Consider the following 23266-nt stretch of genomic DNA (forward strand, 5'->3'; position numbering starts at 1 on the left):
ACAACAGGAAAGTGCTAGTAGCATTTACTGGGTTGGCACCAAGGATGATAATGCTGTCAAATGATGTAACAGTTCTGTAACCCTTATCCTCAGTGGAGAACTGTCTCCCCAAATGCTAATAGTTCTATTGGTTCTCCCTACTGAGAACACAAAGTTAAAACACTTCAATGAATAGTAAGACCAAATAATTATAAACCTAACAAAAACTGTAAGTAAAATAGCATAATTAATAAGTAAGGTTACCTGCTTATGCAGTTTTACCAGACTTTTTTCGGTTGGGTAGGTATTATGCTTTTCATCAAAATCTTCATAATCATCCATGTTCCTACCCATTTTTTCCTGATACACTGTAGGGCACTAAAAGGAACAAGTAGAATTTTTTAGATCTGAATTGTAAGAGGATAAAAATTTATTTTTATTAAACATCTTTCATTCTTGGCCATCTCTAATTTTTTCAAAACTATATCCTTCCTTTATTGGTATGTCTAGTTAAACTTTTGCTGACATTTTCTTAAAAATGTTTTAAAAGATGTATTGAGTTTCTTCTCAGCTCTATTTTTTTTTACAAGTCTGTTTATTGAAAGGATCTGAAAAATAGTAATAAGGCTTTCAACATTTAACAAATTTTCAAGATATTAACAATATGAAAATTTAAGATTTACTTCAAAAATCCAAACCTCTCTAGTCATTCCAATTTCATGCTGCTTTAGGATTTAACTTTTGCTTTTTTGTTTAGATGAGTAAACTGGAATTTCAAATATCACTGGTCTTCTGGGCCTTAAGCTGGGGATATTGGTGTCTCTCCTCCTCCTCATTCTGTGTACAAAAAGTGGGGTCCTCCCTGTGCTCAGTGTCATGGACAGACACAGGACACATGTGAGGGCCCCTCTACTGCTTCAGACGGTGTCCTATTGCCCAAAATCATACTAAATGTTTTCAGATGCTCATGTTCACAGATGCTAAAGTGGCCAAACAGCATGACCTGCACTTTATAAACATATAAGTCAAGGAAATTGTACCAGGAAGCTACGGAAGCACGAGATGGGCAAAGGACAGCTGCCACCTGCCTACCATTTAGAGACAAGTCCAGTAAAGGGAAGGCTCTCATCCCTTCCTGTTCGTAACAACTGAATGATGAAAGACCAATTCTTGAGCAAAACTCAAAGAGCAATTACTCAAAAACAAAGATGCCCACATTTGGGATGCCTGTTGGACAATAACCAAGGTACCACTCCCAAGTGGAAGACACCTGACCTCTCAATGCACACATCCACTCACGCTCTCAAGCAACACCTACTTCTCTGCAAGCCCGGGGCTCCTAGGAATACCCGCAATGTTTTGTCTCAAAATTCCCATTTCAATTGCAAAATCAAAGGGCTTACTATCTCCTCAAACACTGACGTCTCCTGGACCATTAGGATTGCACACAACTGGACAGAATGGTCCGTGAGGACAGAGTTGCACAGAACACAAATGTTAACATTAGCAGCAGGAAAATCCTTTCCCCCTTTAGATCTTCATAAAAGCTTGTATAAGAAAATATGTACATAAGCATTCCAGAAAGTTTTTTAAAAAAGTATATACAGGATTTAAAATATCTGGGAACTGAAGCTGTGTGAGGAATGTGTGCATCAGCCCAAGATGTCTGCCTGTCCCTTGCCCTTGTAATAACAAAAGAAAAAAATTCTATACATGAATTACTACTGGTTTATGCTTAATATTTCCATGAAAATGAGTTGAGAAGACTTCAGTCAAAAGCTGCTTACATATTTTTCTGATGATTTTGTTATAATATTATATAAATTTGTATTTCAAAGGGAAATGAAATTTTTTAGTTACCTTTTTAAGTATCGTATCAACACATTTTCTCAGTGGATGGTTATACTTAATGCTTTCATTCACTTTACGAACTTCCTATAAAAACAGTAAGGTAAGTAAAAGTTTTTCCATTTTTTTACAGATCAGATATTTTAAATAGGAATGTATTATTTGGTAGTATTAGGTACTACACATTCTCACAAGTTCAATTCATTTATGATACAGCATTGCATGAAGTTCCTTTCACTGAATAAAGGTTCTTAAGAAGTAAAAATAGAAGATCACTAAACAGTTACATCCTATACCCTTGAACTTTTTCTTACTTTCTAGATTGATCCCTTATCATCTGATTACTTCGTTTAAAAATATCAGTAAACACTATAAAAGTTCATGAAGGATCAGACAAACTTTGTGATCCTTAAAGAACAGGGCTGTGTTCCTCCACTTTACTCATCAAGGTCCATGGTCTCATTATCTAAAATACAGTGAAGAAACCATAGGAAGCAGAACTACAAATTTCACAAAGTGCCTCCTCCTTTCAATAGAAGAGTCTCCAGAGAAGTCATATCTGATTTAACTCCATAGTTATTTATCAAGAGCATACTATATGCCAGCCCTGTGGGAGGTGTAAACCTACCATAATCCATACTGGAAGACTGTGAGGGGAGACACGGAATTGTTGGACATTGACTAAAATTATACTACAGTGATACAATGATTAAGTAATTTAATGAACATGAAAAGCATAAAAGAGGGAGAGGAATCCTTAGAACCAACAATTCCTAAGGAATCACAATATTCTATCATATTCATGAAATTTAAAAAAATTGGAACCACTCTTCCAGGCAGATGAAACAGCATGTTCACAGCCTGGGAGGCATGAGAGACCTGACTGGGCTATTAAAAAATAAAATAAAATTCTGACTATAGGGTTGAGAAGGGCTTTAAGGGATATAAAACTAGAAGCATAGAAACCATCTGGCACATACAAAAAATTGTGAACAAATTTTTGTAATATATATCGTATGGCAAAGAATCACTATCCTTAAGATGTGAATAGTTCTTACAAATCAACCACAAAACAAGAATACAAAAGAAATACAACTGACCAAGAAATATCTGAAAAGATATTCATATGCAAAATAGCTATATATTTTTAAAATGTGAACTTTTTTTACAAGATTAGGGGGAAATACAGTAACAAATGATCTCACCTATTTGAGGGTAATTTAGCAATATTTATCAAAATTTAGTATATGCATACTCTATGAATAATAGGTACCCATAGACACTACTTCCATCAAGAAACTTAGCTTGATGAAGTATGGAGACAGAAATCAAATAGAAACAGTATGGAAATTACTATGGATGTTCTGAGAGGGGATGATCTAAAAAGGAGACTTTCTGATGAACTGATTACTTAAAATGAGATTAAAAAAAATGAGCAGAAGTCAGTCAACCAAAGGGCAGGGCAAGAACATTGCAGACAGTTATCCAGGGACAGCACACACAAAGTCTCCAAGCCAAAGGGAATAAATTTCTTTAAGGGACTGAATGAAGTCTTGTGTGAATAAAGGGAAAGGAAAGTAAGGCCTGAGTAGCACTTGATCAGACTGGGAAAGCAAAACCAAAATGATTCTCGAAAGTCTTAAGAATGATTTATTTTGAGGTTGATGTGTGAAGGTTAAACACAACAGTGATTGGGTTTTTAAAAGGTCACCTTGAAGCATTATTACACACAATTTTCCATTACTAAGCTGCCTTAAATTTTGTTGACTTGATAGCACAGGTTTATTCTACTTTGAGTATGAACTATACAACCTGTTTATATGTTATATATGAAACATCATGTTTTCTTTAAATTATTTAGCCATATTAAATAAGTTATGAGACAGTTAACTATTAACATTCGCTATATCTATTATAAATTTAAGGCTCCTTCAAAAACTGTAATTTTTATAAAATGTGGAAAATATTTTAGTTTGCTTTTTCATACCAAATAATGTAACTTTGAGCTCTTTCATACTGTGCATAATCAACTCTTTTCAATAGGTCAGCCAACATCCATGAAGGTAGGCTAAGTGGCAGTTTTCAGTGGAAATAAATAGCTAATTCTCCCTCCCCAAAATATTCTCTCTAGAAAAATGACAAAAAGTAGAGATACCTTTTAGGCCATCTAATAAATACCTCTTGAATGGTTTGACATAGCTTGTAAGTTTTATTGATGTTTCAGACAAAAGTAATAGACACATAGATGTATATATTCATTTCAGAAAGAAACATATCACAGAAATAACAAACTTTTTTATAAAACTGTGTTTAGGGGATTATATGGATAGCTGAAAAAACTACTACCAAGAAAAAGTAACTAAACTTTGTGATCTCTTAAATGTAATCAAAATCAGTATATTTTAAGTTTTCTCTCAAACTAAGTTATTCATATTTTTACTCTGTGCTTTCTTCCTACAGTACATTCTGTGCACCTCCAACAGACTAATTGTAATTAGTGCACCTCTAACAGACTAATCATCCTGAACCACATACAAGATCATGTCTCCTCCTCACTTGCAAAATGTCAGAGATTCCTCACTGCTTTCAAAATGTACTTCAGACTTTCAGTATGGTATTCAGGGTCCTGCTATAGCTTTACCTTTCCAACATAAACTTTAGGCTCAAATTAACTTGGCTTTAAAGCTGATATCTGATTAGAATGTTATCAGCTATGAAAATTTTACCCATCCTTCAAGGCCGAGGTCATATTTCATCTCCTCTGATCATGATTGAGAAGTGAAACCTCTTCACAGAAGAACAGCATTTCCCTTTTTATAACTCCCATCACATTTACCATGTACCATAAAGGACTTTTAATACAGTTTTCTACTTTAAAGACTTAGTACCTTAATGGCCAGTTCTGCATAGCACTTCACATGGCAGGAAGACAGGAAGTATTTGTTAAATGATAAATAAATTGTCTCTTCAAGTTTATAAGTTTCAGATATTCAGAAAAGCAGACAGAATCCCAAAATACCATGAACTTCATGGCCAAAAAAAAACCATAGCTGAGAAACCATGCATTTGCTTTTTTGGTTGGGGATGTTCAAAGTTCTCCTGCTATCTAGTGCTATTTTCAAAATATCTATTAGGAAATGAGTAGTTTCTTATCTAATATTTTTTAAATCCTCATACTTTAAATCTATGAATATAATATTAAAATAGCACAGAAGTCACCAATGCCAGGCTTTAATTTTCCACTTTTATTACTAAGTAGAAGGCTCCTACTCAACAACAATAACAAAATCTACTTTATTCAGTTATGTGTATTAAAGGATCCTCCTAGCAAAATTCAGATCTTCAGTAATAAGCAGGTTTATATTTGTTGCAGAAATATTAAATAAACTGGTGAAAACCAAATTCCTCGAATCTGAAACAACTAAATTCAATACCAATGTTTGGAGAGAACACTATCAAATTTAAATTATCTTCTTTTATCAAATATAAATATATTACCAAATACAAATTTTCAAATATTTCAATTTTTTTCAAAAAATTCCAACTTAAAAGATAAAATATAAAAATTGCCAAATATAAATTATATTCCTTCAAAAGATGTAATAGCCATTCATCATAGGACTGACAAAATACTATCTGACTAGAATACTATCTACAGATTTGCTCCTACATTTTGAACCAATGTTTTCTGCTACTTATTTATTTTGTAAAGAATAAATACTTAAAAGCAAATATAAAATTTTCTAATCACAGTATATATTCATTTGTTCATTCATTTGTTCACTTACAAACATGTAGTGGCTTATGCCCATAATACCAGCACTTTGGGAAGCTGAGTGGGGAGCATCACTTGAGGTCAAGAGGTTCAACTTAAGGCCTGGAGTCTGATGTTACAATGAGCTATAATCATGCCACTACACTTCATCCTAGATAATAGAATAAGACCCTCTTTAAAAAAGGGTTACTAAGTGTGTAAGAGTCTGGAGGGGATGCTATGGATTAAATTGTGTTACCCACAAAATTCATATGCTGAAGCCCTAACCCCCAGTATATTAGCTAAGTTAAGATGAAATTATACTGGAGTGGGACAGATCCTAATCTAATCTGACTGGTATCTTTACAAAAACAAAAGAGGAAATCTGGACACAGGCACCAGGGAGAACACCATGTGAAGGTGAAGGCAAAGATCTACAAGCCAAAGAATGTCAAAGACTCTAGGAGAGAGGCATAGAACAGATTTTCCCTACACCCCTGAGAAAAAAGCAACCCTGCTGACACCCTGCCTTCAACTTTTGGCCTCCAGAACTATGAACCAATAAATACCTATTGTTTAAGTCACCTAGTTTGTGGTAATTTTGTTACAACAGCCTTAAGAAGCTAAGACACAGGGTTTTCCTGAAGAATTCTCACTTATGTTAAGACTTGAAAATGAAGTAGGAATTAGCTGAAAATAGTCCTGAAAAAAAGCATTCAAAGAGTTTAGGAGTAGCATGCTCAAAGACTAAAAACAGAGGCAATGAGTGTAAAGATTAAGAGCAGAGACATTCAAACCAGATCAAATCCAGACCACCACCTGTTCTATACTGGAACATATCTACAGTCACTCATTTACTTTCTGGCTATGACTGCTTTCATGCTATAAGGATAGAGTAGATGCAACAGAGACTATATGTCACACAAAGCCTAACATATTAGCATATGGCCATTTATAGAAAATATTTATCAGTCTCTGTTAAAGTAGAAACTAAAGTTAGACAGCCTGGCTCTATCACTTAGTAGTTGTGTGAACACAGGGAAGTTATTTAATCTCTCCATGCCTTATTTTCTTCAATTATAAAATGGGGATATAAAAAAAAACCTCTCTCTTATAAAGTTATAAGAATTAAATGTATTAACAATAAATGCAACGTGCTTAGACAAATATTAAGTCTCTGTAATTGTTTGCTCTAATTATCACAACTAAATTTGAAGAATCAAAGTTAAGTATTCGGCAAATATTAAGTCTATAGAATTATTATTTCATCATCATTAGCAAGTCTGAGAAACTAAAGTTGACCAGTGTGAGGAAAACAGAGGCTTGGGATAAGGCTGGGGAGCTAACATGGATTAATTTTTTTTTTTTTTTAGTCTGCATTCAAGCATTTTAAAGTTTATTCTAACATGAGTGGAAAGCATTCAACAGGAGGTTTTAATTTGGAAAGTAACATCATCAAAGTGGCAGTCTTCCCAGAGGAGCGAAAATGTGAGGTAACTATAATAATCTCTCTTTAAATCCATAACAACATTATTACTTAAGATAGCAAAATTTTATATACATTATTGAAAGTTATACTTTCAACAACTTGTGAAGTTGGTTCAAGTCATCTGCATTTTATAAGTAAAATGAAGTGCCTTATTAAGATTACAGATAGGAAAGAAAACTTACAGATTCAAACTCCCATGAAAATTGTTTTTTAAAGAGGTTTCCAGACTTGGTGAGATTACCTCAGGTCAAACTTTCAGGAAGAAGTATCCTCTGGTCACTATTTTCACTTCTACTATGATAGGGTAATCACATAACTTATTTAATCTGGGAGACTTCTGAGAATAAAAAGAGCCATTAATAAAAGCTACCTCAAGACAACAGGCATACTCCTACACTATTAGATATATTTCCCCTGAATCTTTGTCAGTTAGAAGATGGATACAACACCTCATGAAGCTAAACTGCCAATAAGAAGTCACCCTGGATCAGACATCCTGAGAGACTGCACACCACCAAATTTGCAGTCTGAAGCCCATCAAAAGTGAGAAAAAGATACATACACAACTTGTGACTATTGCTAGTAAAGTGCAAACTTCCTTACCTCCATCACATCCTCTAAATTCTCTTCTGCATCTGCTTTCTCTGTCATCAGTTTGGCTGCCTTAAAATAAGTTTTCATCAGCAGATAACCCCTTTTTGCTCCATTCCAGTATGACCGAGGAATTTCCACCAAGCCATACCCCAACAACAATACAAGAAGAAAGAGACCCCATGTATTTGCAGCAGCTATCCCAATTGTCTGAAGCTGATTCCTAAGACAGAAAATATATACAGATAGTTGTGCTAAATACATTTTCCTAAAAAAAATGCAAAATAAGACTAACTAGTAGTAAATTTTTTTTCAGAAAACAACTGCCCTAAAGGATAGGTAAGATTTTACATGAAAAAATTAGACCTTCAAATTCTCAGCTACATTTTTAGTAATAGCAGATAATCTATATATTTTAATGGAAAGAATGTGATTGCAGAAATGGACTTTAACACAGAAAATACTGCTTTTATTATAGTTAAAATTAGAATCTAGAATAATTCACAGCCAAAAATACATGTGTTTTCCCAAAGAAAATATTTTTCACTAGGTGCTTTCTTACTCAATATTAACCAAAAGCTTGGAAAAATTTTTAATTAACTTATATTGAAGCTGATGTAAAAAATCTCAGAAATGCCAACAGTAAGGCCTAAACTGCTGCTCTATTCCTAAATTTTCAGACCTAGCTCTTTATGTATATAACAAATCACAGGTATAAAATAATATCTAAATCTAAGGCAACATTAGGAACAAATATGCCCCAAACTATAGCAAAAACAAAAAGAAAAAATATTCACAAGTCCCAATGAAAAAATAAAACCAGCTATTTTATCATATATAAAATTTCAAATTTTACCCAATAATCATGAAGGTTAGTACTTTTACTATATAGTTATTAGACAAAGCATTAATCCTTTGTCTAAAAGGTATACTTAAAGCTATCATTCTATATTTTCTTTCTTAGTAATATGGTGTAGTCAGATATTCATTTGAAGGAATCTATAAAACACAGAACAGTTATGTTTCTCAATGAAATGTCTGTTTACTCACATATGTGAGATAAAAATGAATTTTTAAGGGTACAAACATACACAAAAGCAATGTTAAGAAGACTATTTTTCTTACCATTCTAAATGCAAATGTGGGTTTACAGCTACATAAATTAAAAATGCTCCAAAAATCAGCAAATAGGTGCCATAATAGATCGCATTCTCAATCAGTGCAGTCTTGATCTTTCCCGTGATAGAAAACCCTCCTGATCTTGCATACGACTGCATAAATGGTAAGAGAATCCTAGAGGATGGAAAAAGTTACTTAAAAAATCCAAAAAACAGATATATCTATATAATCTCAAAATATTAGAAATATATAAATCTCAATTTTAATGTATAGTTCTTCTCATTAATAAATATAGCTATGAGTATTAACACTGAATAAACTACAATACCTGATTATTTCTGTAATATTAAATTTTAGGAAAAACAAAGCCTCTGAGTGATGGAGGTCAGAGCACGTTACAGGAGTAAAGGAGGCCAGAATCATCAGTAAAGAATCCAACAATATCACTGACTAAAGAGCAGTCTACGATTGGCCTTTAAAGCCTTTAAGAATCTGGACTTAAACAATAAGGAGGAAATATCTTCTTAACACAAATGAGACATGATTAAATTTTAGTTTTCTAAGGTTTCAGCATGGAGAATAGATTGAAAGGGGAAAAAACTGGAACTAGTGGTAAGAGTGGTGGTAGTGGTCTAAGAAACAGGAAGGGAGAAGGCTGGTTGTCAACACACTGACACTAACTGAAATAGGACCTACAAGGCACCCAAGATGAGCTGCACAGGAAGTAGCGATCTATAGCTTCAGAGTTCAGGAGGGAGGGCAAGAAACAGATTCTAGAGTCACTACCATATCAGTAGTTCTGAAATAGCATGAATAGAGGAGATCTGGAAGGGCAGGTAGGTAGAATGTGAAGGAAAACTGAGGTAGTGAAAGAGAAGGAGTAAGAACCAGCAAAGACAACGGAAACAAAACAGAAGTGGGCAAGGAAGAAAACCAAGGCGTGAAGGAATGGAAAGTGGGAGAAGAAAGTGTTTGAAAGTGGAAAAAGTAAACAACAGAATCAAATGGTGCCACGAGGAGAAGTAATTCAGGTCTGTATGTGTGAGTGGAGAAGTGGGAGTAGAAAATAGAGAACCATGGGTTGAAGACTAAGTGAACAACTAGCAAGTGGAGATACTGAATAGTATAGAGAATTCATTTAAGAAATTCAGCTAGGTAGGATAGATAAACTAGGATATAAACATAAAAAGGAGTCGTTTACAGAAATGAAGAAGAGAGAACTGATGCATATGACACAGCATAAATGAATGTCTCACATATGTAAGCAATGAGAGATGCAAAAAAGTCCATACTGTATAACCCCACATTTGTAAAGTTCACAAACAGACAAAACTAACTATAATAATGGAGGCCATAAAAGAAATTAAGAATGTTGGGCTTAGCAGATAGAAAGAAAACCAAGAATAATGATGACCTTAGCAAGAGCAGTTTCATAGAATAGGGCTGGAAAAAGACTGGATTGAAGGTCAAGAGAGAGGGTAGTAAATGGGGGGGGGGGGAACAGTGACATGGAAAACTTTTTGATTCTATTTTCTATTTTTCGTTTGTCTTTTTTTTTTTTTTAAGATGAGAAAGACCTGAGCCAGCAGAAAGGGAGAGGATACAGATTTTTTAAAAAGTGACATAAATACATTCCAAAATAGGAACATTCACTGAAAAATAACCGTATTTTTTTTCCGTTAGCCAAACTTTCAAAAATTTTATCCTTCACTGCCACTTACCATGTTAAAAATTGTGATGTCCAATACACTACCCTCCAGAAAATTGGCATGATTCCATCAGGAATGTAACTCCATGGCTTAAAACATGGATGTTGGCTGTTAAATGAAAATTTAAAGCCAATTAATGATAAATACAAAAAAATTGTTTGTTCTAGAGCAGCAGTTCTCAACCTGTGAGTCACGACCCCTTTGTAACAATGAAAATACGATGCAGCATTAGGAAGATTGAGTACCACTGTTCTAGAGAGTAATTCCATTTAAGTTTTCAACTTTCATTGTATTTTTGGTCATTGGGTAAAAAGACTTAATGTTCAACTAACAGACTAAAATACACCAGGCTTTAAAAGCAAATGTATTATAAAATCAAATCTCTAATGATTATCTGTAAAATACATACTAACTCTACTTATAGAGCTGATTATTTTATTTATTTACTTTTCCTGCAGGCTGGGGCAGGTAAGACATTAATTAAGACATTAACTCCTGAAAACTGGAATGCTAATTAAATCAGTTACTGTATCACAGCTCCTATGAAGATACATGCCAGCAATTTGTAATTCTGTTTGAATTATAACCATTTGGCAGTTTGAACTTTTATTTATTCTTGATAAATAGCTATAATCCTTTTGGATGTACAATATGAAAGGAATACCATAAATACAGAATAATCTTCTTGTTCTTTATTACAACCTTGTCAAATTAGCAAAAAGAGAAAATGCATACCCCATTTTTTAGAGGAGACAGGCTGAGAGGAAAAATACATATATCTTAGAAGTCACGTACTTAGTAAAGAAGCACCAGGACTAAAAATTCAGATCTTCATCAAGTTTCTCACTACCATCTATTGAAAGGCCTGTGCACCAACAAATATTTAAAATGTAGACTTAAATAGAATGCAATGTAATAAAGTCTATCATCAAAAAACAGAGGTGTGGGGATCAGTAGAGAATGACGATAACTCTTACAAATATAAAACCTGAATGGTAAAAACCAACAATTTTTACATAGTTTGTCCCCCCACAATATTTATATTTTTAAAAAAAAAGAGGAAAAGAAATACCTTGGCACAGGTTTAGCAGTTGCATATAATCCTGTAACGTTGCTACTTTCAGGGGGGCTTGAATTTGCAGCAGCATGCTTGCACCGGTTGTATATTGTCTAAAGCAATGAATGGTTTAAAAATGAGAATCAAAAAGTTACCAAGTAATTGGAGTTTGGAGGGATACTGGAGTTTATAATAATCTATCTATCCAAACTTACCTTTCTGGCTATGCTTTTTAATGATTAAATTTCTAAGATAATATTTGAATTCAAAATACAAGTATAACCATATATAATTTAACTGTTTTAAGAAACATTATCTCGGCCATGATGTATGATTACAACTGTCTTTTAAATTGTGAAAATCAGTTTTACCCCTTACCGTACTAACATCCAGAGGCAGTATGAAGACAATAAGAAAGCAGAGATACCAAGCAAGCAGCGTTCCAACAATTACAAGTCTATGTTGTTTCTTAAAGTCTCCATATCGATGAAGTAGAAATAATGCCAGAAAAAAGACAAAAACAATCTCGAGTCCCAAAGCTGCACCACTCATATTGAATGTTCACGCTAACCAAAGTTACTCATGGACAGATCTGGACCATAGCTGTAAACTTAAAAAAAGAAAAAAGAAAAATCCAAAATTAACATAAGAAATGACCTTTTCTAAATTTCCTAATCATTTATTAATGTACTAATAAAACTTTGAAAACTGTTATGCTTCACATTGGACTATGAATAAGATGAAAAGGATAATTCCTGCCCTGAAGTACTTGCTTTTATTTTTTAAAGCACATCTTTAAAATTTCACATACATTGTGTTTTCAAAAAAAAATTATTTTAATAAAAATTACACTAATTCTTAAAACAGTACAAATTAAGAAATTCTTAATAGTAAGTGTGAACAGTTTCAATACAGTGTCACTCGGGGTTTGTTTCTTAACGCTATAAATCCTAACAATATTTTCTGCAAATAAGCTATTGACTATATCCTAGAAAATTACTTGGTAAAATAAATTTTGTTAAGATAAGCCATACCCATAATTTAATTTTCTAAGAGACAAGAATAGATAGACATAGGCCATTTGAAAGTAATCTTTCCTTTGTTTGAAGCGGTATTTTTCATTCCTGTTAATTTTGCCTAACAACTCAATGTTTATGAATTGAAATTCTTATTCTTTACTGCTTCACAAAATATACTTACTGCTTCCCATTTATCTACATAAATCTTATTTTCTTTAAAGAAAGTTACTTTACCTATTTTACATGCAGAAAATTTACCAATGATGATTGAACGGTCACACATTTAAAAATACTCTCAATTATAAATGCTAATGATACAGACATCAGCAAATGGCTTGATACCTCTTCACTTCTGCATTTAAAAAATTTATCTTTATGGAGTACAATACTCCAAGGAATTAACTAATATCTTAATATAGAGAATCAAGATTGTGATGTAACCTAATAACACATAACAAGCCAGAATCAATAAAATATTTCAAATCAACAAACATCTCCAATCAAAAACTAATTATAAACAGAACACAGAAAATCTGAAGCTTTAACAGGCTAAATTTAAATTAATGTAGGAAATATTTCTATATGAATTATCACAAAAACCACATTTAACAATTTAGTTTCTTCACTTTCTTTATATTATTGAAGTAGTTTCTTTCCACTCTTCTGTGCATTTCAACTTAAAATTGAACCACTCTCATCAATCTCTGTCCCCTTATTTTTCTATTTTTCCTCAACATACTTATCCATCTGATATAATACACATTCTTTATATTTATTAATTGTCCCTGGCACCTCCCCCTTTCCTCTATAGACTCGATGAGGGCAGAGACTTGACTTTTTTATTCAGGACTGTAATTCAAGTCCCTAATGTAGTATCTGGAAAATAGTAATATTAAGAAATATTTGTTGAATGAATAAACAAGTGAATAAAACATTACTGCATACTTTATCATATACACTATTTTTATATGACTGCTAACTTCAAAGACTATAAAAAACTCTTATTACAGTAAATTGATTCCATAAATACTTATTACAACTCAAAAGGCTTAAAACTCTAAATATTACCAACTATTACTCAAAATTTCAAATTTCATAGTATATTAAAAACTTATATCATAAGAATAAAGCAAATCTAATTGTTAAGCCAAGCACAGATTAAGTAGTTAGCTGAAAGCTATGCAGAACATGCTGATGACAGCTATTACAACACTCATGATCCAGCTTTAAAAAAAAAAAAAATCCTTAATGCAAATTTAAATATAACATATTTTCTGAAAATCCCTTTATTATTTGACCTAGAAGTTGATTTACCTGAAATTACCCAGTGCAAAGAACATGACAATTATAGAGAAAAAGACTAAGTATTAGAGATTACCAAAGAAATGCTAAATACAAATATGGCAGAGCCAGATGATGGAATATTATTATTACTATAGTATAAAAGTAATGTTTGTTAAGATTGTTTAATAACATTAGAAAATTACCCTGAAAGTAATTGAAAACTCTACTTATTCTTACATAATATGCATAAAAAGAATAAGACAACAATGAAACATATAAAAACATTAATAACAGGTAGTAAGATTAAGGGCACAGCTAACAAAAAATCAGTTATAAATTTGCCAGTCATTCTTTTTTTTTTTTTTTTTTTACTATGGCTCTCAATTTCTCGTTCAGTACTTAAAAAGGTTATAGATGAACAAACAGATTTATGGATCCTTTACGGATTTGGTTATATCTCTTCCCATACTAAGTGTATTAGCTTCCTATTGCTGCTGTAACATTACACAAACTAAGTGACTTAAAACTCATTTATTATCTCATAGTTTCTGTGGGTCAAAAGTCAAAACAGTGTAGTTCAACTGTATTTTCTGCTCAGAGTCTCACAAGATTAAGGAGTCAGGAGTTCAAGACCAGCCTGAGCAAGAACAAGACCCTGTCTCTACTAAAAAACTAGCTAGGCACCATGGGGAGCACTTATAGTCCCAGCAACTCAGAAGGCTAAGGAAGAGGATCACTTGAACCCAGGAGTCTGAGGTTTCTGTGAGCTTCCATTTGTACCAAGGCACTCTACTTAGGGCAACTGAGTGACTCTGTCACAAAAAAAGAAAAATAAATAAATAAAATTAGTTTGTCAATTGGTTTGCTTTCCTCTCTGGAGAAGAAACATGTCTAAGCTCATTCAGGCTGCTGACAAAACTCAACTCTCTGGTTATAGATAGGACTGAGATCCCTGTTTCCTTACAAACCTGGCATTTGCTCTTAGCTCTAGAGGCCTCTCTCCAGTTTTGTGAGTATATCTTAATTATTTTAATCATAAATACTCAAGGTGTACATCATGCTGTTTCAACATACTTTACATATACATGGTGAAATGACTACTATATTCAAGCAAATTAACATACTTATCTCCTCACATAGTGTGTGTGTGTATGTGTGCAGTCCTGTTTTTCAGAGCTCCCCAGATTACACTGGGCCCACCTAAATAATCTGATCATTTTACTGGTCCTAGAGATTAAGACATAACCATCCTCAGGGGTTTATTACTCTGTTTACCACATCATCTACTTCTGTTCAGGCGGAAGTTATGCTTTGTTATGACCAAGGTTAGGACTAGTGGTCTCATGAAAATAGGAATAAAAATTGGTGTTTTCTGGGCGGCATCTCTGGCTCAGTGAGTAGGGCGCCGGCCCCATATACCGAGGGTGGTGGGTTCGAACCCAACCCCGGCCAAAAAAAGATGACTATACCAAAATTGGGAGGCAAATCAAAATTCAGTTCCATATGATTAGAAATGAAAAGGAAACTTTAGGTTGGCACTAGCACCACAGCAACAAAAGTTTTTTTGTTTTTTTGTTTTTTTTGAGACAGAGCCTCAAGCTATTCCCCTGGGTAGAGTGCTATGGCATCATAGCTCACAGCAACCTCCAACTCTTGGGCTCAAGCGAGTCTCCTGCCTCAGCCTTCCAAGTAGCTGGGACCACAGGCGCCTGCCACAACGCCCGGCTATTTTTAGGTTGCAGCCGTCATTGTTGTTTTTGGCAGGCTGGGTTGGATTTGAACCCACCACCTTAAGTGTATGTGGCTGGTGCCTTAGCCACCTGAGTCACAGGCGCCCAGCCAACAAAAGTTTTATTCAAAATCAAAATGTCAATTCATTCACTCTATCAAACTTTATTGTCTGATGTGTAGGCTTATTATTATTTTTTTTTTTTTGAGATAGAATCTCACGTTGTCTCACAAAGTCTCACTTTGGTAGAGTGCTGGGATGTCATAGCTAACAGCAATCTCAAACTCTTGGGCTCAAGTAATCCTCTTGCCTCAGCCTCCCAAGTAGCTGGGACTACAGGTATGAGCCACTGTGCCCGACCTGATGTGTAGGGCTGTTATTCCTTCAAAAAACAGTTCTGAAAGTCTTTTTTTTTTTTTTTTTTTTTTTGAGACAGAGCCTCAAGCTGTCCCCCTGGTAGAGTGCCGTGGCATCATAGCTCACAGCAACCTATAACTCTTGGGCTTAAGTGAGTCTCCTGGCCTTGGCCTCTCAAGTAGCTGGGACCTCAGGCACCCACCAGAACACCCGGCTATTTTTTGGTTGCAGCTGTCATTGTTGTTTGGCGGGCCTGGGCTGGATGTGAACGCACCACCTCAAGTGTATGTGGCTGGTGCCTTAGCCACTTGAGCCACAGGCGCCAAGCCCAGTTCTGAAAGTCTTAAAATTCAATTCAATCCTTTTTCAAACATCAAGATATTAATCAATATTACTTTAAAATGCCTTTATAATGGTTTCTCAATTAGCACACTAATATTACTATTGAATCGGAGTACTGTTTTCTGAGCATTTTATGACTAATAATGTTTCTTTTCCACACATCAGTGGAAATTTTAAAGATTAAGATAATTTTAGAATTTGAAGAATCCCAAATGTTGAGAGAGAGAGAGAATTGGTAGTAACTGATTACAACACAAACACAAAACTGACAAAAGTATTGTCAAAACCAAAGATTCTCATGCTATATGAAAAATTTCTGAGCAGAACCTAATGATTCATCAGACTCAGATACTGTTAAATATGTGTTTTTACTCAGAAATGTGTAATTTAAAATCTGTAATTTACAGATGTATGATTTTTTAAAAAGGTACATTTAGTATGCATTTATTAAATCCCAAACATTGTGAAAGTACCTACCATGCTTTATCAAATTAGACCTTACCACCCAGTAAGAAAAGACTTTTAGTATCCTTGCTCAATAGAGAAAATAGCACAGAGAGGGTAAGTAATTCGTTCAAGTTCCCAGAACTAGTGAATGGAAAAGCTGTGATTCCAACCAAGGCACCCTGACTACAGAGCCTGGATCACAATTACATGTATCTTCTCCAATCCAGACTTACTTTCTTAATGCAATTTACATTATATAAGTATTTATTTTGTTCAGACTTTAAAGGGAACAAATTAGAAACATTCCCTTATTATTCATTTTAGATATATCAAAATAGAATGCTACAAAAGTCATGTTTAATGTAGAATTTAACTAAACCTTTCTGATCTTTACAGATAATGCTGCCATTACTTCATTTAAGGGTAATATACACATATGACTCTCACGGAATAAATCAAAATCCTTGTGTTCTTGCCCCAATCTGTCACAGAGCATTTAATTGCAGAGAAATAAAGATCTACTTTAAAATTAATCAAAGGAAAAGGATCTGATTAAAATATGACTGGTAGACAGAAACATCTTGCTAGGTAATTGTTCCTAGCCTTCTGTTTCCCTAAGCTAAATAAGAAAAACACGAAAGAAATTTTAGGATTTACCTCATGTTATGATGGAACTAGAGAAAAAAGTATATCATCTTTTTATTTAAATAGTATCTCTTTTGCCATATTTGATTTCCAAAAAATGGCATTAACATACTACTGAATATATACATAACTTATAGTCAATTGTGACTAGTCCTTTTTGGTTCCTTAGTATCCCCATACTGATCATCTTGTAACTATGCTGTGGTTTGGACTCTGCATAAATGACACTGCTTTTGCTTCTCCCTCTCATCTCACATTGTGTGATAAACATTCTCCCAATGTACAAGCTCACTATTTTTTTTTTTTTTTGTGAGACAGAATCTCACTACATCTCCCTTAGTAGAGTGCCCTGGCATCACAGCTCACAGCAATGTCACTCTTGAGCATAAGCAATTCTCTTGCCTCAGCCTCCTAAGTAGCTGGGCCTACAGGCACGTGCCACAATGCCTAGCTATTTTTTTGTCGCAGTTGTCATTATTGTTTAGCAGGCCCAAGCTGGGTTCGAACCCAACAGCTTCTGTGTATATATGAGCTACCGGCGTGGAGCCACAAGCTCACTTTGTATTCTAAAGCTTCCAAAGAGTACGAGGAATTACTCACCCTAATGTCATTTGTAGTATTAAAGAGAAAGGTAATTCTTCTGTCCTGGATACTGATCTAGAAAGTCTAGTTCTAGAAATATGGTATATCTTTTATTAAAATGACACATAGGGTACACTGAGTAAAATTAAGTAAGATTAATCAGAAAAATGAAATATATCAGTTAGCAATCACAACACAGTTCCTTAAGGACTCAAAAAAAAAAAGACTCAAAAAAAAAAAAAAGAAACCAGACAGCAATTTCATGTAGCTCATAATCTTAAGTCTTCAATGGACACAGTGCCTTATATTAAAAATAGTTGCAGGTTAGGTGCCCATAGCTCAGTAGTTAGGGCACTGGCCACATGCACCAGGGCTGAAGCACCCAGGGCCTGCTAAAAACAATAATGACAACAATAATAAAAAGATAGCTGGGCATTGTGTGGTGGGCACCTGTAGTCCCAACTACTGGGAGGCTGATGCAAGAGAATCGCTTAAGCCCAAGAGTTGCAGGTTGCTGTGAGCTGTGACAACACGCACTCTACCGAGGGTGACATAGCAAGATTCTGTCTCAAAAAATACATAAATAAGTAAAAATAAAAACAATTGCACATACCAATTTAAACTTTTATTTATTATATTAAGAGAACAGCCATAATTAGAAGGAATCAAAAAAAAAAAAGAATGAAAGAAATTACGCCCATATAGCAAGCCAAAGTATTTCTGTTAACCAAGGCAAAGTGTTACTGAAATACCTGTCACAGTATTAAAACACTGATTTTCAAAGTTGACAGGTTCTTCCTAAAGTCCAGCAGAGGACCTTGTATCCACTAATACAGATATTTCAAGTGTTCTAGTTCTCAGGGGACTCCTACCTAAACCCTAGACTGAATAAAGATATTTCTCATCTCTTAATTTAGAATCATCTCACCTATTACTCCTTCCTCTCTATGTTAGCTATAACCCAGTGGCCTCTCAGAATATCATATTTTAAAAATGTTTATTCTCATCATGACTTCATTGTTGTCAATTGTTTTTCTTGTTTGTTCTTTCTCCTGCAGTAGTGTACAGCTCCCTCTGCTTTCTTCTCTTTTCGGAAGGAGACTATAATGTTTTTGTTGTTAAAAATATTTTTTCTAATGAGTTGTAATCTTATGGCAAAAGACAGATTCAAACAAAGGCAACTGCTTTCTCCTTAACAGAGTAACATAAAGGTAATTTTTTGTAAAAATCAGGAGATTGTATTTGAAAATATTTTCCATTTAACATTAGTTTTAATCACATGTGAACACTCAGCTTAGTATTTTTCACCCAGTTTCAATCAAAGAGATCCCTTCTTCATACTAACCTCACCTACTTTCAAGAACAAAGGTTCATGAATTCCTTCCTGTCAAGAGGTGGCTAATTTTCAAGCTAAGAACCAAGCTTGAAACACACACATACTTGGGCTAGGGAAGTTTAATTACACTACAGAATTTTTTTTCTTTTTCAGAGAAACAGAGAGGATGTCATACAGCCTTAGTGAATATTCCACTACCTGATGGCCTGCATACTTATGAATTTCATAAATCCTCTTCATTTTTATTAGGAGTGGAATCACCCTCTTTTCCTCTTCCACTTTTTTCCTGGGGCCACAGTTGTAGCACAGTTTGCACAATGAATTTCGCACGGTCATCCTACGTAGAACATGGCACTCTCTATAGCTCCATAAGCTAACCACCCTCAAACTCTTACCGCTTTTAGGAGGCGACACAGACACCGGGTTGAACCAGAATAAACAACCAATGTCTTTGATAGTGGCCCCCCTGCGTTGCACGGGTAAAGTCTTTTGCAAAATACAGTATTTATCTCAATTTATGAGACTTGTCAAAGCTGCAAAGGGATGTGCAACCTTCCCACTGCACACAGGACTTCCTGGGGTCACCGGCTCCCCTAAAATTAAACCACCGCATCTCGTTCGAACTGCGCTTTAGTTTACAAACCACTTTCACACGCCTAATCTGATCTGATTGTCACGCCAAGCCTGTGGTATGTGCGTCGTTGTGGTCGTGCCGGTTTTACAGACCGGGGAAGGATCCTGTCCACAGACCCAATTCTAAGGGCCGCCCTCTCTCCTCCCGGATAAGAAGACAAGCTTCCTGTCATAAAGACAAGCAGGTGCGACACCTGCGACTCACAGCCTCTCAGCCCACAGGAGGGACAGGTCACTGCCTCCACTCAGCGGCCGGGGACGTGGACGCCGCGGCAGCAACCTCTTGGCGTCTCCCGGGTTCCCTCTGCCTCCGCCTGCGCTCAGCCACGGACCCCAAACCCCACAAAGCCTCCCGCGTTCCCTTTCAGGCTCACCGTCCGATCTCGCCAGACAGCGTCTGGAAGGGACCGGGAAACTCGGCGTCCGCCACAGCCGTCCAGGGTCCGGGACCCACGCTCGGACGCGACAGCCGTGGTGGTCACCAGAAGGAAAACTCGTCCACAGTCAAGTTGCTGACATTTCCTCTTCAGCCCGAGCGCCGCCCACTTCCGCCTCGCCTCTTCCTCGCCCGGAGCCAGCCAGCCCAGCGCCCGCGGGGAGTTGTGGGTACCTCGAAGGCGGGCTAAGCTGCAGGGGAAGGAAGTAGCGGCGAGCCAGTCGGACTACGAAACAGGGCGGGAACTACAGTTCCCAGCAGGCCGCGGGGACGGGGACGGCCGCTGCGAAGGAGAGCGGGCCGAGCAGCCTTGCGCGCGCGGCGGGGATGGAACGTTGCTAGAATTCGCGGGTCTTGCGGCTGGGGCTCGATTCGCAGGCTGGGAACCGCCGCGCGCCAAAGCGGGAATCCGAGAGGCACGCAGCTCTGCAATTAATGCACGTATTTAAAACTCCCGAACCTGCGGACGCCATGCACAGGTAAACGGATTGCAATAAGGGGCAGTGCAGGAATAGACTCCTTAATTCTTTTAGGCCGTGAATATTGCTACTTGCTAATATTACTAATGCTGTTAAGCAAATGGTTGCTTAGCCCCTTCTTGGGGGAAAGTGTGGATGGATGGATGCTTTAGTACGGGGATCGGCGTGCATTTTATTTGGTTTCCCAAATTAGGCTTTCCTGCTACCGTTTTCAATCAGTGTAATTGCCCTCCCTATTTCCTTGTCTCTTCCATACTGGAAGAAATTCTTGAGGCCTTCGGCATGATAGTAAATCAAAAAGCCTTTTTGATTTGTTCTGTCGTTTTCTTTTTAATTCTTGGGAACTCGCCCCGGGCGCGTCATTAGTTGTTGTGAAAATTTTCTAAGATGCATGTATTGCAGCCTGCGTTGGAATTATTTATGGGTGTGTTTTCGAAAGGAACTGGGGTATTATGCACTTCTGCAGGAAGCACCTCCAGGAGATTCCGGACCAGAGTAGCAACGTTTCCACCAGCTTCACGTGGGGATGGGATTCCAGCAAGACTTCCGAACTATTGTCAGGCATGGGAGTCTCAGCCCTGGAGAAGGAGGAGGTGGACAGTGAGAACATCCCCCAGGAACTGCTCTCAAACCTGAGCCACCCGCAGAGCCCCCCACGGAAACGGCTGAAGAGCAAAGGGAATGACAAAGACTTTGTGATTGTTCGCAGGCCTAAACTGAATAGAGAGAACTTTCCAGGTAAAGTATGAGGATGCAATCTCAAGTAATCTAAGGGTGGATGGAACTTACTGGTAAACCTTTGTTCAGGGATCTTTCTGACTGGTCCCTTTTAAAATTGCCTAATTCTGAAGACATTTTCCAATGAAATGAGGCAAGTTGTCATTGAAGTATACAAGAATCTGGTAGGTATGTGTATTTTCTGGTGCACAGCCAACTTGAAAATTTTAACTCAGGAAAAGACATTCCTCCCTTTTTCCTTAGAGGGAAATCTGCCTGCTCAGAATCCAGCTCAGTGCCACTGATAAATGAAAACATAAACAATGTTCTTATAGATTCTTTTGCTCATAATCTGCTTTTTACATGAGTGAGCTTTCTGCCTTTACCTCTTTAGTTATTTAACAATGGACTGCTAAAATGAATGTTCTGCTATGTAGGAGAGACTTACCTCCCCAGATCCACTCCCAAATGGGCTTCTCCTGTGTGTTTTGTCTGCATTATTGCCAGCACTATCTGTCATTCATTCAACCCCAAACCTTGAGTCAAATTCCCACCATCCCCCAGCAAGCAGTCAATCATCATGCTCTTGTAAATATGTATTTTTCAAGCTTTCATCATCTCTTGAATGAACTATTGGACTGAACTGTAATTCCAATAGCCTTCTTCCCAGATCCATCTCCCAGAACTAGAATGGATTTAACTGAAATGTAGATTATCATTCTCTAAATGTAGACACCTATCATTCTCCCAGACCCTGACTTCTCAAGTAGGTAAATGAGAACCTCCCAGAATGGATCAGAACCCTGAGTATTCAAAGCCATAGGGTTAACATAGGATATTGACCTAGCATTATCACATGTTCTTGAGAGTAATTTAAAGCAGTAATTCAGAAGACTTTCTGCTGAGCACCTTTTATGTGCTAAGCATTGTTCTAGGTGCTAGAGATATAGCAGTGAACAAAATATGAACATTTCTACCCTCATGGGGCATCTATCCTAGTGAAGGAATGCAATAAACATAATAAATATTTCATATGGTATAGTAGATGATAAGGGTTGTGGCTCAGAACAAAAATAGAGCAAGCCAAGAGGGAGTACAGGTCCTGGCGTGGAAAGCCAGAGTACACTTTTAAACTGGATTGAGGAAAGAAAGCCTTAATTGGACAGTGACCTAAGCAAAGACAAAGGAGGTGAAGAACTATGCTATGCAAGTATCCTGGAGAAAGGAGTCCCAACCAGAAGGAATAGCCAGTGCCAAGACCCCGGGGCAGAAGCATGACATGTTTGTTAGAGAACCAGGAAGCCATATTCCTTGGAATGAGCAAGGGGGAGAATAGAGGGAGCGCAAGTTAGGGGTAACATTGAGTACAATTGTGATTTGACCTGATTTAACCTTTTAGAAAGATTAAAGGGTGGGGGATAGGTATTGATAGGCACTGATAGGTGGAGACTAAACTGCAGGGGATTAAGGAAGGGTGGTAAACAGTGGTCAATTCTGGACTCTAACATTAGAGTCAACAGAATTTCTGAGGCTGTTGAAATTGTAGAAGGGTTGATCAGTGTCTAAACTCAAACTGGGTAGATGATGGAGAAGAAGAGAGAGATTTAAAACATAAAGATGAAATCTCGCAGAGCCAAGGTAGCTAAGTATATTTCTAAATTCTCCCATCTGGTTTTTATTGCAGAAGGATGAATAGATTGGTTGGTTGCTTGTT

The 23266-nt window shown here is 36.3% G+C and overlaps 2 protein-coding genes across 3 annotated transcripts in view; one reads left to right on the top strand and one right to left on the bottom strand.

Annotated features, from left to right (window-relative positions):
• Positions 1-20456, bottom strand: part of LMBRD2 (LMBR1 domain containing 2) — a 42152-nt gene extending 21696 nt beyond the window's left edge. For both annotated transcript variants that reach the window (XM_023515021.1, XM_003792938.3), the window contains exons 1-8: positions 20295-20456; positions 11925-12156; positions 11562-11659; positions 10502-10597; positions 8787-8954; positions 7674-7884; positions 1840-1914; positions 244-357 (exon numbers count right to left, since the gene is read on the bottom strand). In XM_023515021.1, the coding sequence (XP_023370789.1) occupies positions 244-357; positions 1840-1914; positions 7674-7884; positions 8787-8954; positions 10502-10597; positions 11562-11659; positions 11925-12098 (936 nt within the window). In that variant the 5' untranslated portion in view covers positions 12099-12156; positions 20295-20456. The remainder of the gene's footprint in view (positions 1-243; positions 358-1839; positions 1915-7673; positions 7885-8786; positions 8955-10501; positions 10598-11561; positions 11660-11924; positions 12157-20294) is intronic.
• Positions 20457-20553: 97 nt separating this feature from the next.
• Positions 20554-23266, top strand: part of SKP2 (S-phase kinase associated protein 2) — a 29250-nt gene continuing 26537 nt past the window's right edge. Inside the window, exons 1-2 of the mRNA XM_003792942.3 lie at positions 20554-20835; positions 21302-21573. Coding sequence (XP_003792990.1) covers positions 20792-20835; positions 21302-21573 — 316 coding nt within the window. The 5' untranslated portion in view covers positions 20554-20791. The remainder of the gene's footprint in view (positions 20836-21301; positions 21574-23266) is intronic.

Source organism: Otolemur garnettii, unplaced genomic scaffold (genome assembly GCF_000181295.1).
Source record: "Otolemur garnettii isolate 467f Iridium unplaced genomic scaffold, OtoGar3 scaffold00063, whole genome shotgun sequence".
Lineage (NCBI taxonomy): Eukaryota > Metazoa > Chordata > Mammalia > Primates > Galagidae > Otolemur > Otolemur garnettii.